Source organism: Notamacropus eugenii, chromosome 5 (genome assembly GCF_028372415.1).
Source record: "Notamacropus eugenii isolate mMacEug1 chromosome 5, mMacEug1.pri_v2, whole genome shotgun sequence".
NCBI classification, from domain to species: Eukaryota; Metazoa; Chordata; class Mammalia; order Diprotodontia; family Macropodidae; genus Notamacropus; species Notamacropus eugenii.
In genome coordinates, this window is record NC_092876.1 from 83,651,845 (window position 1) to 83,664,392 (window position 12,548).

Sequence of the window (12,548 nt, forward strand, 5' to 3'; positions counted from 1 at the left end):
CCAGGCAAATTAGGCTAGGTAATGAAAAGGCAGATGTTAATTTCAAGTGATGGGGATGAGCTGTCTTCATGTACCTGTAAAACAAAGTTGTCCATTCTTGTTAATAACATCATTCCTGGACTATTTCCAAAAAAACGAAAAAGATGACTTACATTGTGATCAAGAACACTTATTTTGATAGAAGTATGCAAAAAAAAATATTCTGGATTTCTCCTTCAAGAAAAACAACAAAAGAAATCCAGGGTCTCCAATAAAAATGCCATCAACTACCACTGAAGATGAGCTGCCCTTTTTCCAAAAGGGAAAGATTAAAAACGCAAATGTTTTAAATAAAAGAAGATATGGATATTTCATATCAGGTAAAATGACAGCACCTATCATTATACTCGATTTCCATTCTATTGATTTTCTTTAGGAGGGAAAAAAGATACCTGGTTTCAAACACCAAGCCTTGATTCTTGCTCACCTCCCCATTCTCTAGTGCAGTTAACCGTCTCTGTTTAAATAAATATAGCAGCTACAGTATCACAAATATTTGGCCCCAAATGCCTGAAACTTAATATTGGAATACAAAAATGTGCACTGACATATTTGCATTCAACTCCCAACTTCTCTTCACATGAAAACCAATTATTCCTGTTGGTAGAGCTAACATTTGGGGGAAAAAAAAGGAAATATTAAAGCAGCCAACAAATTTAAAAGCACAAAGCAGATAGTAAGGGCAGGAGAGGAGATGCAGTGTCTCTGGAACATTTCTTTTTAAAAATAATCAAAAAGGTTAAATATTCTACACCAAGATGCAATAATAAATGCTTAACCCAGTTGACCCCGCATCTTAAAACTCTAGTGTTCATTGTAATTAAATTTCCAATAATAATTTTAGTATGCAAAATAGAAATTTTTTTTTCACCCAAGCTAAGACGTTGAACTAGCGTTGTCATGAAGAATCAGAGCACCCTCCAAAGGAATTACTCAGAAAGTAAACGTTTTACATTTATTTATTTTGTCTAAAAAAGTGCTTCCAACAGATATAAAACAAGGGCCTCCTCAAGCAGGTCTTCTGTAAGATGCTGAGAAATATCTTCCCTATCAATGAGGGATGTTTATAATGCTTACATAAGAACCTAGAATTCTTCCCACTGGACTCACTAACAAAAGGAAATATACAGCAGCCACAGAGAAATCTGGCCCTTTATCATTTAGAGGTCTGTTGTGTTTCCTTCTCTTGCCCACCTACTCAACCGTGTCCAGTGCAAGTTTAATGATTAAAAATTCATGTCTTTGCAGTATACATTTTCCCCCCTGGGAAAACTATGAGAAAATAGATGTATACAGTGTACACACTGCAATGTAAAGCTCTTGGAGAACAAGTGTTGTGAACAGGACTACACACATTTCAATACAACATAGAAATGATGCACCAAATACAGTACTTTCTCAGTTTTCTGGCATAAAAAGAGGAAACAAAGAATTTATGCCTGTTGGAGCAAATGGGCTCAGATTTTAGGCTCAAAATACAGTAAATTGGCAATAAGTGGGTTATGTATAAGAAACAAACTAAAGAACTAAACCTATTGGTTTTCATGTGTAGAACAGATGGGTTCTAAAGGGCTGGGATAACAGCAATGCCCATTATCAACTACCAGCAGTATCTATATACTCTGAACCAGTGCAAACAAAATAGTTTAAAATGCTTCTCAAGACTTACAAAGTGCAAAGCTCCCCTGATTCCCTATTACTGAATGCTCAGTTCTGACAGCTTTATAGTCCCTTCTTCATTTTAAAGTGGAATGAAAGTATTAGAGTTTTATGAAATTTCACATCTCAGTGATTTAACTTATTTATATTATATCCCAGCCCTTAATATGTATTTATAAAGTGAAATGAAGTATCTAAGTCACCAACACCCTAATTTTAAAAGGGAATTTGTAACAATGATTAAGCAAAAAGTGCCCATGGTTTATTAGTTCACTAGGAAGTTTTCCTGATTAACTTCAGCCAAATGAAAATGGGCATGAGGAAATGAGATTCCTGAAAACTAAATCTAACCAACCCAACTCACACGTTTGGTCATTTTGAAGGCATTTCAGTGTGTTCTGAAACCTGAACTCTGCACTGGCCTTTATTAAAACTCAAAGCTCTAGTTCATTCGTAATAGAGAAGCACACACCCCAATGCAGGCAGTTCCCACTGTTTTCCACCCTCACTGTGAAGTTACCTAGAAAGCCCCCTGTATGCCCACAAATGACAGCACTTTCTTTCTGAGATTAAGGCCTTTTTTTGGTATTACTTTGCCCTTTTAAAAGTGTGGAGGTGCCTTTCTCGCCCAGCAAGTGGTACAAAGGCTGCTACAATACATCCAAGCAGACACAACTTTCCTTTAAAACAGCTTATTGCACTACAAAATAGCAAAAACAAGGCGTCAGTTCTTAAAATAAACATGATTACATTTCTAAAAAGGACGTGGCCAATATGATCTACAATTATTAAATTAAAGCATTATTATTCTAATAAATACCAAGAAAAGAAGCTATACTTCAAGACACATACATGTTTATATATACACACACTACATATGTATGTATATGTGTGTGTATGTGTGTATATGTATATATGTGTGTACATATGTATCTATACACACACAAATATATATATATATATATATATATATATATATATATATATATATATATATATATATATATATATATAAAAATATGTGAAAGTCACATTAAGGTAGGAGAGGCAGCAAGTAAACCAGCAAAAAATCCATCTTCCAGCCTCATACTTCAGAAAGACCTCCAATTCTGGATTTCCAATTACTTCAAATATGTACCCCTTTAGGGATACTTTCTGTGGTGGCCATCTGTATTCAATTTGTAAAATGCAAGAGGCTTCAAAATCCATATTGCTTACCAGAGAAAAACAGTGAAAACTTCTAACAAGGTAAAACAACAGCTAAAAATAATTTAGGTTACTACTACTATTACTGCTTATGTGCAAAACACAAAGCCCACATTTGTGTTTGTGTGTGTGTGTATGTATATATATAACCCTAAATGCTCAATGCACACATGTCAATATATAATCATTTTCCCCTCATGAAAATGATTTGTAGAGCCGAGAACTCAGAGCTGTGTTAAGACACAAAGACAGCAGCTGACTACGCTAACTGTGAGGGTGTGCAAAAATAAAAATCTAGTCAGCCAAGGCTGCATATTCAAATGTACCAGAGAGAAGAGTTTGCAAATATCACTGATAGCATTAGAAAAAAAAGGGACTGGAGTTGATGAGGTGGAGAGAAGGAAAACAAAAAAGGGATGTGATGAGCAAAAGGGAAAAAGAATGTTCTCCAGTGGAGTAGGGTATAAAAATATGTACATAGCCATATATCTATTATCTATGCAGATATATATATATATAAACATATACACACATACACACATATGCAAAGTATACATGTGCATATTTTAAAATATACACGTGGACACTTTTTACATGTATACACACTTTAACTTTTTGCACATTTCTTCTGAACAATCGTTTCGCTTATTCCTGTAGGTGTATATTTGTTAAACCATAATTTTCTTTTCTTTTTTGCAAAGATATTTGTGCTGCCAAGCAACATGAGGTAAAGGCATTAGAAGGGTTTAACTACAAGAAAAAAAATGGATTGCGATACTTCCTACAGGAGACCGCACAAAAAGCAGTTGGCTGGTTTCATATTGCATAATAGTGCTGTGTTCCTCGATGAAGTAAACAACGTTCCGTGCGTCAATGAGAGGATCAGACCCCCCCAGCCCTCTACAGGGCTGGCCTCACTATGGCTGGAGGCATGCATGCCCATTCAACTGACCCCACTGGAAACATATATTGTATGTGAATTCATTTTCAGTTTTTTCCTCAGCAAGTATACTTGGACTCCTTTTGTTAAGCAAAGTACATTGTGCGTAAGGTATCTTGGTGAATCTGTACAGCCTTAGCAAGAGCTTGTGGGTCTCTACCATTGCTCTGTCCTGAAACATGACTTCCTTCAGCACTGTAAGAGAAGTGAAAATCAATATGTAAACCCAAGGGATACTCTAGATAAAGAAGACTCTTCTCCTGGGATAATTAAGTAGAATAATTGTATCACTGTTGTTATTACTCATTAGAAAAAAATGAGACAGATAAATCCTCATGTTCATAGCAAATAAATTCAGAGGTCAAGATAAAAGTAACAATCTGCAGAGGTTAATATCATAGGACCCATTTGGTTTAGTTCGAATGCTAAAGTCTTCAGCTTGAATGGCAAACCTTTAGAGTAAAAAAATATATATTAAGGCATAATAGCAGAAAAACTTCTAAGCTCACTTTACTGTGTGCTACAACATCTCAAAAGTCTTCATAAACAGAGAATACCATTATTTTTGTAAGAATATGTATAGATTAAGTTCTGAAAGTAAGAATTTCAAATCCATCTATCTGAATCATTTCATGTTAGGGATATAGTCAACCAGAAAGCTTTGAACAATATACTAGTTCCCTACAGTAGGAAACTGGGTGTGGAGAAGGAGAGGAGAAGCTCAAAACTCAATTCAATAAACATTTATTAAGCACTTAGTCTGTGACTGGCACAGTGCCAAGCACTCAAAAGAATGACTAACAATAGTCATTCTGTGTCCTATTCCATTTTACCTGTCATGTTCTTTGTCCACAAGATGATATCTGGCTCTGAACGCTACCAGGTGAGCATAATATGCTGGTGCAGGTATTGAAACCGATCTAGTACAACGCACATATGTATGGCAGAGTTGGTAAGTTAGCAGCTGAAGTTCATCCGCAGTAAAACAGTTATCATCCCACAAAACGTGGTAATGTGAGGGACGGCTGGTACCCTGGGCAAAAAGTAATAGCAATTCTCAAGAAATAAAAAACTTTTGAAGACACACACACACACACACACACACACACACACACACACACACACACACACACACACACACACACCCCACACCCCACAAGCTTAATTCCAGTTCTTTAGTTTAAAAAAAAAAAAACAGCTTAGCCAATGCAACCAAGATTGGAAAGGAAACAGAAAACTGGGAAAGACTTTTTTTTTTTTTTTTACAAGTGTCTGTGATAAAGTCCTCATTTTTAAAATATATAGAGAATGAGTCAAATTTACAAGAATGCAAGTTATTTCCCAACTGATGGATGGTCAAAGGATATGAACTGGAAGTTTTCAGGGGAAGAATTTAAACTTATATATAGTCATATGAAAAAATGCTCTAAATTGCTATTCATTAGAGAGTTGCAAATCAAAGCAACTTGGAGGTACCACATCATACCTCCGGACTGGCTGACATGATAAAACAGGAGGATGGTGAATGCTGGAGAAGATGTGGGATAATTGGAACACTAATTCATTGGTGGTGGAGCTGTGAGTTGATTCAGCCATTCTGGAGAGCAATTTGGAACTATGCCCAAAGGGCTATAAAAATGTACATGCTCTTTGACCCAGCAATACCAGTTCTGGGGCTGTATCCCAAAGAGATCATAGAAATGAGAAAGGGACCCACATGTACAGAAATATTTATAGCAGCTCTTTTTGTGGTAGCCAAGAACTGGAGATTGAGGGGATAGTCATCAATTGGGAAATGGCTGAACAAGTTGTGGTATATGAATGTAATGGAATACTATTTTGCTCTAAGAAATGACGAACAGTCGGACTTTAGAGAAACCTGGAGAGACTTATATGAACTGATGCTGAGTGAAATAAACAGAACCAGGAGAACATTATACACAATAACAGCCACAGTGTGCAAGGGCTGTTTCTGATAGACTTGGGCCTTCACAGCAATGCAAGGACCTAAAACATTTCCAAAGGACTTTTGATGCAAAATGCCATCCGCATCCAGAGAAAGAACTATGGAACTGCAACACAGAATGAAGCAGACTATTTTCTACTTTGTTATGTTTTGTTTTTTCTCATAGTTTTTCCATTCATTTTAATTCTTCTATGCAACATGACTAAATGTGTTTAATAAGAATGTATGTGTAAGACTGTATGCTGTCGCGTGGAGGGAAGGGAAAGGGAGGGGGAGAAAAATTTAAAACTTATGGAAGTGACTGTTGAAAACTGAAAACAAATCCATTAGTTATATTAAAAAAAAAAGCAGCTTGTCACATACATTAGAAAAACTGATTTTAGTTTTTTCTCTGGTTCAGTCACCAATCTTTCAAATCCCTTTTAAACTCATCTACTCCTTCCTGTTCCCATTCTTATTTTCTGTGCTCATGCCCTCTGCCCCAGCCTCATTCTCTACCCCTCTCCAGGTCATCTTTCATTCTATACTTACTATCTTGTATGATTTGAGGGTGAATCGTTTACCTTGCTTGGGCCTGTTTCCTTGTCTGTAAAATCAAAGGGTGTCTAAAGTTCTTCTCAGTTCTAGATATTTGATATTATGAACCACTACTGCCAGGATAATTTTTCTTATGCACATATCTGGCCATGTCATGCCTTTCAATTTATCTAACATATGTGAAGCACCAACACTGTATGAAGGTACCAGGGTTATGAAGACAAAAATGAAACAGACCCTGTCCTAAAGAACTTACATACACAGATAAGTGAGCACAATGCACATACATGAAGCCATCTTAGGACAAGAGTGCAGGAGCACTGACATCTCGGGCTCAGGAGGCAGCAGCGCTTTGGCTGAGCTTTGGAGGAATTGGGGATTCTAAAAAGCTTATGGGAGAAGGGAGAGCATGGGAGACAGAGACAGCTTCTGCAAAGGCCAGAGATGGGATATTTTGCAAGGAGAAAGGAAAGCAGGATAGTTTGGGAAGACTGTGGATCAATTAGACATTTCTTATCCATTTATTGGCAACTAAGTGGCCCTATAGTGCATAGAGTACTGGGCTTGGAGTCAAGAAGACTCATTTTTCCCCCGAGTTCAAATTCAGCCTCATACACCTACTAGCTGTGTGACCCTGGGCAAGTCACTTAAACTTTGTTCACCTCAGTTTCCTCATTGGTCAAATGAGCTGAAGACAGAAATGGCAAACCATGCTAGTATCTTTGCCAAGAAAACCCCAAATGGGGTCACAGAGAGTCAGACATGAGCGAACAACAATCCACTTAGTATGTGTGAGTTACTGTTCTAGATGCTGGAAACACAAAGACAACAAATAACAACATCCCTGTGTGCAAAGAGCCAGGCACAGAACAGGGGCTCACTAAGTGTCCCCTGCCTTAGTATCAGATGGGGTTATTCCCCATCCTTTCCATTTTCTCCTGGAGGTGCCTTTGTTCCTTCGATCCCCTCACTCTGTAAGTCAATATTCCTACCTTATTTCCACCATTTGAACTTGTACACATATTTCAAGGCTGCACTCAACCAATGCAGCCTCTTCCAGGATCCCTCTCTCCCTCTCCAGGTCTCTCCTCCACATCCCTAGCATTTTTCTTCCTGGAACCCTACAAATCCTTTTATATCATTCATGCTCTTGCAACTTTGCATTACAGTCACATGGAGTATAACACATTAGTATGTTCTATTTCTCTCTGCTCATTATAAGCAGATGTGAGGGCAGGGATCATTCCTCAGTTCTGTTATTATCACCTGCACTGAGCATACTGTAGATGGATTAGAAAAATGGAATGCATTCACCTGGAGTAAGATGTGAAATTATACTGAAGTATTACCTGAAAGAAAAAAATACCTGAAGGAGTTCCACCTAAAGCCATAAGGTAGTCTGATTATATATTAAATGACCAACAAAATTTTACCTTTAAAGAAGCTAACATTTTAAAAAAAGAAATGATTATTGATATTTACAAGTATATGTCAAAACACAAAAAGCTTACCTGTATTCCAGCATGACTACAGAGGTAAAAATCAAACTCATAGGGATGGGTAATATCTGTATCTACTGTTGTTCCTGCTGGGATGTTTCCACTTCTTCCAACCTATTTTTTTCCCCATCAAAACGTAAACAAGACATAAATAACATGATTGCACATCAGAGGGAAATAAATCCATGACACCTGTCTGCTGCCTAGGCAGATTTGAGTTCTTTTGTCTAGAATTTGGCTTTCAGGTTTCTATAGCTACTTTTCTCTGGTCCTCCGGCCAGTTAAGGTGCCAGAGATCAATCCAGTCAGGATTCTTCCCTCTCAGGGTTCCTCCATGAAGCATGTGGCACGGAGCATTAGTTTATTACCAGTTGTGCTATTCTCCCTCCCCAAATCTATTTTCTCATCACTGTATTTTCCAATTTCGATTTTAAGCACTTCAGAGGCAACTGTTTTCTCGTAGGCATAATAAGGCTTGAAAATTAGACAGATGCCATCATTTAAACTCATCATTTTAGGTGTCATGGGCTGTGGTTACTTGGGTCAAGTGGCTAGGTGTCTTTTTGCCATGTTTGTATAATACAGATTAACATGAGCTAGTTAGCCATTGAAGCTCTCTCTTAAAAACACAAACAATTATTAGTTTATTTCTAATTATTATTTATAAGAAAATGATGGAAAAGCAGCATGGCACTGAGAACAGAGAGATGGCTTTGGAATCAGAAATGTCTGGTACAAACCTAGCCTTTGACACAAATTGGTTATATGATTCTAGGACAGGAGTGGGGAACCTGCAGCCTTGAGGCCACGTGGGATTTGTTCTGTGAAGTTTGGATTCAATCAAAGGGCCGCACTTGAGGACCTGGAGAGCCACGTATGGCCTGGAGGCAGCAGGTTCCCCATCCCTGTACTAGTAAATCACTTAACTGCTCAGTGCCCCAAGCAGCTCTCTCAAACTAAGCTGCAGAGCAGCTGTCTTGGTAGCTACACTGACAGAATGAATTCCCTTGCTGCTAAATTACAGGGCTGGTAGGGCAGTAGGAAAATGTATTTAGAGTAAAACCAAATGAAATATAAACATCTAGATATAGACTAAATGCTTTTGTGAATAAAATTGATTCCTTTTATGACTTGTTAATTTAACTCTGGTTTCATTTGTTTTCCTAAGGAGAAATCTTTAGCCTTCTCTCCTTTATGTTTCAGATATTAACAACAGCTTTGTGGCTTCTAGACAGTTTGATATCTAAAGTCCTTACATTACCTGCTTGCCACGTATTAAAGGGTACTGGTATGCTGCCTTAGCAGTCTTCTTCCTATCAGATGACGTTTGTCTTTTGCTCCCCACATCTTTCTCTGTTCCCATTGGCTTAGTTTTCTAGCTCAGTAGTAAACCTGCCCCTTCCTGCTGTGCATACATGAGAATGCCACTTGACCTCTGTGATGGTCTTTGTCTAACACAGCACCAAGGCAAATTTTCCACCTGGGCAGCTTCTCTTCCCTGATTCTTTTAATTTTGAAGCTAGTTTGATATAAAAGTTAATTTGCAGCAAACGGTTTAATTATCACACATGAACCAGTCTAGCAGGCTTTTAGTTTTCTTCTTTATAACCTGACTTCTGCTAGAGAGTATAGCAAACTTTCTTAAAATCTCTAAAGGCTAGGTCTTTTCTTCTGAATATTTGAACAGCAACAGTTTGCAGACAGATATGCAATGTTCTCATAGTAACTTAAAAACAAAATTAATTTTTAATATTCATCCAGTTGTCAGAAACACTAGAAACTAAAAAAGGCCATTCACCTTTTACGGTTAACACCTGTGAGCCTACTGCTTCTGTACCCACACTTTGTTCCACACATACAATCACCACTCCAAAAAGGCAGAGAGGGTGATTTAAATGGAAAAGATCACCCCAAACGTGTCTTAAGTTGTGAGAACTCTGCTGATCATGTGCAATGTGTGCCTGAATGATGACACTGTCCCAGATGCAAGATTACCCTTTCCGTTCTGTCAGCACAAAACAGCCGAGTGTGGTGGCGTTTCTGTACCACAATGTAGGTGATGCCAGGTTGGTAGTCCTTCTCCAAGCTGATGCAGGCTTCTCGAATCGCAAGGAGTTCATAATATAATACCTATATCAAAGAAAGTTTTGAATGTCAGTGGGGCTTGTTGTAGATCTTTCATTAAAAAGAATGCTTTATACTTAAGGTTCTTTATTTTCTCCTCCTCCTTTTCAATTTAGTTTCTTATTTCATTTATTCATTATGCCTCTTCAGACTCTGCCACTACGCTCCCCACTACCTTCTCCCTCCACCCCTGTGGTCTCCTTCCTCCCAGAACTTCCATTTTAAGGAAGAGTCTAGATCAGTATCCCCCTCTCACCCCTCCCCATTCCAGAATGCTCCCTTATATATTTTCTTCTCCCCACAGAATGTAAGTTCCTTGAGGGCACTGACATTTTCTCTCTCTCTTTTTAGCTTGTATTTGTATTCCAGTGCTTAGCACCACGCCTGGAACCTAAACAATCACTTAAATATTTCTTCACTGACTTTCTGCAGTAGACTGAGTTAAAAGAAGACAAAAAGTTTAAGTAAGAAACAATCCTTGGCTTCATGAAGATTACAATCTAGAAGAGGGATAAGACAAAAACATGCAGCTGTACGTGGCATTACATGCTAAATGCATTAAAGAGGTACAGAAATGAGCATTGTGTGTGGGCTGATGCTTTTGCATCAGAAGTGGAAGTTTAAAGGCAGCAGAATGATAAGGAAAGGCTTCAAGGAACAACGGCATCCCATCTGTCAAACTGTATTCTCACACCCATCAAAACCACATGAAATCTATCTGCTGGTCATTCCAAAAACAAAGGACATGGAAACATCAAAATTTAAAGCCATTTATGACCTCTCAGCTCTAGATTCTTCAGAGAGCTAGAATTCATTACATAAGAACCATTTTTGGATTCATCTCTGGATCAAGACCTTCTAGGCAGCTCACCTGCCGAAACTGGCCCTCAGAAACACCATCCCGATAAAAGATGATGCGTGTGGGCTTGAACCGAGTTGACTTATAGAACTGGATGAGAAGTTCCCTGACCATGGAGGCCAAATCCTGGATGATCTCCTGTCGAGGTCTTTGAACTCTTACTGTGGCACAGTACCTGCTTGGGTGGGCATCCATACTGCCTACAACCTACAGAAAAGATGTATTAGAAAAAGAAGAAATGACTACCAAAGTCACGTCGAATTACTACAAATAAATATCTTCCTTATATACATTAGCATTATTAGATAATTTCTAATGAAGAGAATTAAGACACAAATTTAACATTATAAATTATTGTGCTGCAAGAGTGTATTCTTCACTGTTTTACAAACCTCTCAGCAGCACAAGGTAACACAAAAGGCAATGGAGACTCAAAGTTTGAAGTGTGTTTTATCCTGGCTCCAACACTTATGAGCTGCATGTTTACAGACAAATCAAAACTTCTGAAACTCAGCTTTCTCACTGGAAAAATGCAACTAATATTGCCCTGATGATGAGTATATTACAGGGTCATTCTGTGAAGGAAATGAAATACTGCATGTGAATACATCTTGTAAACTGAAATGCAAAAGAAATGTGGGCATTTTTTATTATATATAGTCTAGGGTAGAACTTTGTACCTTCCTAGCCCATGCCACCAAGGATGGATGGACGCTACTGACAGGCACCAGTAAGAAGTCTATAGGATAAGTAACGGAAAAAAGTAATGAAGAAAAAGAAAACTGGGAAATAGAGATGAGTGGAAGAGAAGGGAAATGAGGGGGAAAAAAAGATAGTTTCCCACTAATAACTGCCTCAAGGTCTATTCAGCAGTAATAGCTCTATAAGTATGATTCTGGAAGATTTTTTCTTTAAAATATAAATTTAATGATGTCAAAAATAAGAAATACAATTAAACATAAACCTATTAACTCCCAATGAAGAAGTTTAGCAAAATAACAATAACTTTATATAAAGTCACAGAACTTCAGAACTGGAAAAGAACCTCGAAGACAATCTATCCAATTCACAGATAAATGGACATAGAGTGAATAACATAAATAACATCTTTGTTAAGTAGTCACCTAGCATTCACCTGAAGACCTTTAATAGGTAGAAACCTACACCAAGAAAGCCAGCTTCATCTTTGAAAAGCTCTAATTTGGAGGAAGTTTTTGTCACTTATTTTGCTTCTATGGACCTTTCCAATCACTTTTTTATTCCAAAAATTTATCAAATTGCTGCATTCCCTCCCCTGGTTATAGTAATTTGTCCAGATTCTGTTTTCGTTGTCTTAAATCACTTCCACAGTCATCTCCTCTAAATATTCAGCCCCTTAGTCTCTCTTATAAAAAAAAAAGTTAAGTAAAACCAACAAACTTCTTTTTTCATATTTTACTGTATTCTGTCCCTTACAGACAATAATATTCTATTAAATGGCTGTTCCAAAATCACTAGACATAGAGGTTAGTTCCCAGTTTTTATTGTAAATAAGACTACTAGAAATATGTATTTTTCTTTTAATAATATCTTTAGGCACAATCCTAGTTAGGAATATGATTGCTGGGTTAAAAACTATGATCAGTTTTGTAGTTCATTGTAGAATGACTAAATATACTTTCCAAAGAGACTGAACCAGTACACAGTCTCGTAACTCTTTTCAGATACCTTCAACCAACA

The 12,548-nt window shown here is 37.5% G+C and overlaps 1 protein-coding gene across 2 annotated transcripts in view; it reads right to left on the reverse strand.

The window, feature by feature from the left end:
* Positions 1 to 2,812: 2,812 nt before the first annotated feature.
* Positions 2,813 to 12,548, reverse strand: part of AGO3 (argonaute RISC catalytic component 3) — an 84,362-nt gene continuing 74,626 nt past the window's right edge. For both annotated transcript variants that reach the window (XM_072610053.1, XM_072610052.1), the window contains exons 15-19: positions 10,842 to 11,036; positions 9,842 to 9,976; positions 7,859 to 7,960; positions 4,678 to 4,877; positions 2,813 to 4,039 (exon numbers count right to left, since the gene is read on the reverse strand). In XM_072610053.1, the coding sequence (XP_072466154.1) occupies positions 3,931 to 4,039; positions 4,678 to 4,877; positions 7,859 to 7,960; positions 9,842 to 9,976; positions 10,842 to 11,036 (741 nt within the window). In that variant the 3' untranslated portion in view covers positions 2,813 to 3,930. The remainder of the gene's footprint in view (positions 4,040 to 4,677; positions 4,878 to 7,858; positions 7,961 to 9,841; positions 9,977 to 10,841; positions 11,037 to 12,548) is intronic.